At 43.0% G+C, this 6557-nt stretch overlaps 1 gene segment (V, D, J or C); it reads left to right on the top strand.

Moving 5' to 3' along the window:
* The first annotated feature begins 2339 nt into the window (after positions 1-2339).
* Positions 2340-4696, top strand: LOC103735807. The segment is given in 2 exon segments: positions 3892-4183; positions 4374-4696. Coding segments are annotated over 2 exon segments (576 nt in total).
* The last annotated feature ends 1861 nt before the right edge of the window (positions 4697-6557 follow it).

Here is a 6557-nt window from a genome sequence, read left to right on the forward strand (position 1 = left end):
ACCAACCATAACCTGGACCATGGAAAAAAAAAAAAAAAACACAAAGAAAATAACACACAATCCAACTATCTTCTTGAGCAAATCTCAAAGCTGGTTTTCTCCAATATTGGCGTCCCACTAGTGAAATATTCAATCTTAAACACAGGTATAATCATGTGGACAGAATGACAGAGAGGGGGACATAGTAGCAACCAGCATAATTGAAATTGTGACCCCTCCCATGAGCCTGAAACTGTGTTTGCCTCCCATGAAGCTGAAATTGTGGTCCCCTCCCATGAATCTGGAGCTGTAGTTATGTGATTGAGCCTGGAACTGTGTGGTCTCCTCCCATCAGCCTGGAGCTGTTGTTGCCTCCTGCAAATTGCACCTTTGGACCTGAAGTTGTGGTCTCCTCCTGTGAACCTGGAGCTGTGGTCCCCTCCTGTGAGATGGAACTGTGGTCCCCTCCTGTGATCTGGATAATCTGTTTCAATAAAGTTGAATTTGGCATAAGCAAACTAGTTAGGGACTTATTTACTTATGTAATATGTCTTCACTTTAGTCCCAACATATAACTTATTCCAGGCATGACACCATCATGTTCTAGGTCCTGCCAACAGGAGGAAACTGCCATGATGAGTGCAAGAGGGGAGAAATCTTCGCCCATCACCTTCCCATTCTGCTGCCACAGTTAATATCCTCGTTCTTGGGAAGCATTTTTAGTGTTACATTACCAAATAAATGTACATATAGTGTGATCAATGAAAAGGAAGTTAGTGAAAACCTTAATAGGCATGATTCTGTAAGGCAGTTTTGTGCCAAAGGAAACAGATAAAGGAAAGAATCCACTTTAGATCGATCAGACAGCACTGTATGCCTGCGGCAAACAGGGGGAGTGGAAAGAACATCGGTGAGTTTGGGAGCAGGAGATTCTGTCTCACATGCTGGAAACTGGCTCCAAATACACAAATATGACCTTAAGTTGATGAACCAAACAAGCAAACAGTCGTCATGTAAGTATATGACATCTTTAAATTTTTTTTGCCAACATTGCTTTCTTTGACTAAAGTAGGTTTGTATAGGTTGGAGAATTTGGGAAGGAAGCAAGCAAATGCCCAGTCACAGTACAGCAACAATGATATAGTTCACGTTTTGTACAGGCCCGACAGTACAATTTTGTAGTAATAGTACTCAGAATTATAGCTGACACATAGAATTGCAAATTTACATTCCAAATTACACTCACATATTTTTTGTTTGAAATTGTGTCAGTTTAGTTATTACAGTACTTTCAGTTTTAGCTTCCCAGACTGTGATTTTTGTCTCTAGAAATTCAATTAGGTGTTTTACATTTGTTGAAGGGCACAGGTGAAGACACACTAGAGCTCTAGAACAGTAATAATGGAAAACCTCTTGGTGCCTGGGAATGGAAAAGGTCCAGCAACAAGGTTTGGATGTCCAGGACCACAGATAGAGTCAAGACCACAGCTGGTCCTCAGAGGGGTGGGAAGTTCATTCTAGAGAATCAGACTGCCCCGTCCCTAGCATAAGCCCTACACAGAGACAAAGCCACTGCCATGCACAACCTGGGATCTTGGAGGATAGCGCTGTCTGTGGAGAATGTAGTCACTCAAAGAAGACTGAAATTGCTGTCCAATACCAGGAAGATGTCCACGCCCCAGCCTGTGCCAGCATCAGCCTACCACCATACAAATATGGAACCATGGCTCTCAGCTGGGAGCCAAAGCTTCATGATCATGTGATTGACCACAACTTGAGCTCACAGGAGGGGGCCCTAGTTCCAGGTTCACAGGAAAGGACCACACCACAGCTCCAGTTCACAGAAAGAGGACACCACAACTCTGGCTCATGGGAGAAGAACTGGAACTCACTTTGTAGACCAGGCTGGGTGGGATCTCACAGAAATTAGCCTGCCTCTGCCTTCCGAGTGCTGTGATTAAAGTTTTGTGCCACCACATTTGGCTGTAAATTCAGACTTTATTCCTGGTAACACCAATCAGTTTTTCTTTAATCAAGGCACATTTTTATGATGTATAGAGCTTTAGTAATAACATGTTATACAGCTTCTGAATACTATGGTGTTTCTGGTACAGCTTTTAAAACATGTTGTAAAATTGTTTTCTTTACTCTAAAACCTTTTGTACCCATTTTGATAATTGATTTCAAAATTTACATTATTCTTTTTAAAAAAATATGCACAAGTTTCATAGCTTAGAAAGCATGAATCTCTGTGCATGATCATAATGCCTGGAAATTCAACATTGGAAGGGTAGAAGTGGGAAGTTCACTGAAATTGTGAATTTATTTCTCTATTTGGCCTGTAGAGGACACTGTTGTCTAAAGAGGAAATGACTTTTCTACAGAATAGAAGAAGCTCACAAAACCTTGCCTCTCACTGCTTCATAGGCGTCTGACCAAACAGAATTTAAACAGTGACTTTTCTTAATGGTGACTTCATGTCCCTTTCAAGAAGACATCAATATCCTCTTAATCTCAGAGCTACTTCTGCCCACCTCTCCCCATGTTCAGGTTTGATGTTTGCTGGAGATCTCCCAAGAAGCACTCTGACCTTCTGTACATCCTGAGACTCGAAGAGCCCCAATGTTCAGTGAGTACCATTCTCTATTAGCCCCATCCAGACACAGAACAGTGTGTGGTTTCACTCATAATAGAGAATCTCATGTTGACTGAGTTTTCCCACGCAGCACAGAGGTTGCAGATGATGCACGGCCCAAGCGGTGATCCATCCTAATGGCTTCATCACTGTCTGTAGCAGATGCTTCTTAGCTGAGGGTCTCTAAGTCTGTAGCAGATGCTTCTTAGCTGAGGGTCTCTAACTCTAGCCCAGGCCTCCAGCTCCCACTGAAGCAGACATCAGGAAACCAGCCTGTCTCGGCAACTAAAGGTTTGCAGATTGAGGAAGAAGGAAACTTGTCCCTGAGGGACTCTTCTGATCCAGGGACTGTGGCAACCATGTGCTCCTCTGCCAAGTCACACAGTGCAGAGCTGGACACGAATGACTTGAGATGTGCAGATTAAAGGGCCAGAATCCCAGTCTCTGTTATTTTCAAGGATTTGGCATGTTCTGTGAAGACAAACAGGACAGAGAAATTAGAGTCCTAAAATGTGCTTAGCTCCTATCGAGGCAGACATTAGTGGCAGCATGTTGTCTACTTTGCAGAGTGTGTGACTCCTAAAGGACAGCATTTGTATCTGAAATTCAAAGTTGCAATGAAATTTAGGCTATAGGAGTCTCTACAAACTGGAGGAAGCTACTTGTTCCATTTTCTTTTGAGACAGTGATAGATTGAGATGGAGTAATTTGGTTGAGTTATTTGGCGGCAAATCAAGGAATAGCTTTACATTAGTAATCTCATTTATCAAGCAATGATTATTATGGGGAACACTTCTAAAACGCATTCTTCTGATTTATAACCGCACAGTACATTGCTGATACCTTTAGTCACTCTCCTGGGCAGTAATGGACCAAAGTTTCTTGCTTCTATCTAAATGTAACAGGACTCCTTGATTAGTTTTGTTTTTTCCCCATGGCATTTCCTTCTCTGGGGATCTTTTTCCAGAATATTTACCACAAGCCTGGGTTACTGCAGAAGTGTCCTAATACACATATTTTATGTATTCTAAGAAAAGGAATCACTTATATGTATGTTACAGAATAATTATGTCCTGTTGCTTTGTTTACTGAAGTACCTTTCATTTAAATTAAGTCACGGGTCAGTAAAAATCCTGTAGTTGGAACATACAGCTATTTTCTGGGTTAAACATTTAGACACTTTCCTCTGATGCTCCCGAAGCTCTTGCTGGTCCAGTTGAGGCATGTTCTCCTCAGGAGGAGCAGATCTGCTTTCTCCTCACAGGTTTCTCAACTCCTTATGCGCCCAGGGTCATCAGAAAATGTTCCTGTTCCTCCACACAGACTGTCAGGCAGGTCTGGGCTGGGGAGGAGTTTCAGGCACAGGAAGCTGTAAGAACTCATCAGGGTCTGGATTGACAGGGTTTGTGGGTGGAGCTGACTGGTTTCAGGAGCAGGGACAGATCCAGAGCCATCCTGACACCACAGCCCAGGCTTTGGTTACACACATTTCCATCTCTCACAGTCAGACACGCATCATGAAGAGGCTGCTGGGCTCCCTGATGGGTCTTCTGTGCACCCAGGTTTGCTGTGAGTCGGGCTGCCCCACATTCAGGGCGTCTGTGAGGATTGTGCAGCTGCAGCACATGGAGGGGCATGAGGAAAAGCAGCTCCACGTCCTGCAAAACGTCGGTCCTTCTCACTGTATATAGGGGGCATTTTCAGGGCTCTTTGGGGGCTTCAGTGACTATCATCTGTGACTCTCTCTGTTCCTAAACAGGGGTGAAAGGACAACAACAAGTAGTACAGAGTCCTGGAGCCTTGAGTCTCCAGGAGGGAGACGATAGCAGCATGCGGTGCAACTTCTCCACCTCTTCATCCACTGTGCAGTGGTTTTACCAGAATGCCGAGGGCCGCCTCATCAGCCTGTTTTCCAATCCCTCGGGAACAAAGCAGAGTGGAAGACTAAAGTCCACGACAGACGCTAAGGAACGCCGCAGCTCCCTGCACATCTCCTCCTCCCAGACCACAGACTCCGGCACTTTTGTGTGGTGGACACACAGTGCTCCCCAGGCACCTGCAGTCTGAACACAAACTTCAGCTGGGTGGGTGTGGCCCTTCCTTGTCACAAGACGGCGGGAAGCTACCAGAGAAGCCTTGCACAGTTTATGTCTCTTTCCTGTGTTGATAGAGTTTTACCCTCAGATAATTTCTTTGGTCTCAGAGGTTCAGGTCTTTGGTCTTTTCTTCATCTCTCAGTGTGCACTCCCTCCTGAAACAGAAATGTCCAACTTGGCACTAGCCGAGAAGCTGATAGGAAGACTGAATCAACATCGCCATTTAAGCCACTGTGTGCTGAGCTCCAAAAGGAGGAGGAGCACATGAAGTCGCTCAGATAAAAGTGCTCAGAGTGATGCAGCTTGGTTGGTGTCTCAGGCACATGTCGATGCTCACCACTGCGGGTCTCCACAGGCAAGAGCCAACATGGTTTCCATCATGTTAGAACAGCACTGAAAACAGTTACGGAATATTTATGCATTATTAAACATTTTCATAAGTCTTAAAGTATATTTTCCACCCATCTAAGCGCCATTCATGTTTTGAAGTTTCTTGGGACTAGGACCTGATCTATCCTGACAGGTGTTCCCTGCATGACTGAGAAGAATATGTCCTTGGTTGATTGGATGTCTGGGAGTTCTCCTTGCTTTGTAGAGCTGTTAGAGTCAGTTTCCTTTCTGTTAACCCTTTATTATTGAAGATAATGAATGAAGTCTCCAATCATTCTTGTAAAACTACCTGTTTCTACCTGCAGTTCTGTCAGTTTTTGCTTTATATGTTTCTCACTCTTATTAAGCACATACAGGTATTTATGAGTATTACATTTTCCTTGTCGATAACCTCCCATTTCCTTTACTATGGATTAAGCCTGGGACTTCATGCAATGCTAAGAAAAGACTGTGCTGTTGAGCTATATCATTACCCCTAAGACAGATTCTATCTGAGAATTTTAAATAGCCCTCTTTTCTCTAGTAATTTTTAGTTCACAGTATTTTTTTCTTTTTTTTATAACTCATTTTTTAATTTATTGAATTTTTTGTATGTATTTCATACAGAACATCCAAAACAATCTTATTCATCCATATACCCACATCCCTAGTGATACCCTCCAATGTGCTGTCCCCCACCCCCGCTGGAGCCCATATACTCTGTCATCCCTGTTACTGTCCACTGTGCTGTCAGCGCACCCACCCATTCCCCAGTGCTTGTCCATCCACTCAATCTAGTCAGCCTACCTAGAGTTCCTTGTTTTAGGAATATCAGCTCTTCGTCATCTAGCAGCAAGCTGTGGAAAGGGGCTTGTGAGATGGCTCAGTGTGTAAAAATCCTCACTGCTCAAATCTGCTGACATGAGTTCATTCCCTGGATCCCACAAGGAACCCCACAAAGTTGTCTTACTCTTGTGTGAACACACACACACAGATTATAGTTTTGGAAATTTAAGATAGAAAATATGCAGTTTTTTTCTTTTCCTCTTCTTTTTATTACAAAAAGTAAAAAAGGTCTGGAAAAATCTTTAGTGTGACCCTTATGACATTTCATTAGATTTATTATTCAGAAATATTTATGAAGGTGTAAATCATTAGAAGTAACAGCATCCTACATACAGACAACAATGCCCACATCCCTTTGACATCCCCACGGTTCTCGACATTTCACTCAAGGCACCTGCGGCTGCTTTGTACAAGTTTGTGGACAAACCTCTGTTTGATTTGTGCTCTAGACCCTTGGAGTCATGGAGAAGCAATTGAAGGACTCATTCTCATCCCATACCCTTAAATATTCAAGAACAGCTATGATAATGAACTTCAGCTTTACACAAATATGCATGTATATACACAAGATGTTTTCATATATAAACATATATATGTACATGTATAAAATTTCTCCCCTCTAAGTTGTATTT

The sequence above is a fragment of the Nannospalax galili genome, unplaced genomic scaffold, assembly GCF_000622305.1.
Source record: "Nannospalax galili isolate Female #2095 unplaced genomic scaffold, S.galili_v1.0 scaffold977, whole genome shotgun sequence".
Classification (NCBI taxonomy): domain Eukaryota; kingdom Metazoa; phylum Chordata; class Mammalia; order Rodentia; family Spalacidae; genus Nannospalax; species Nannospalax galili.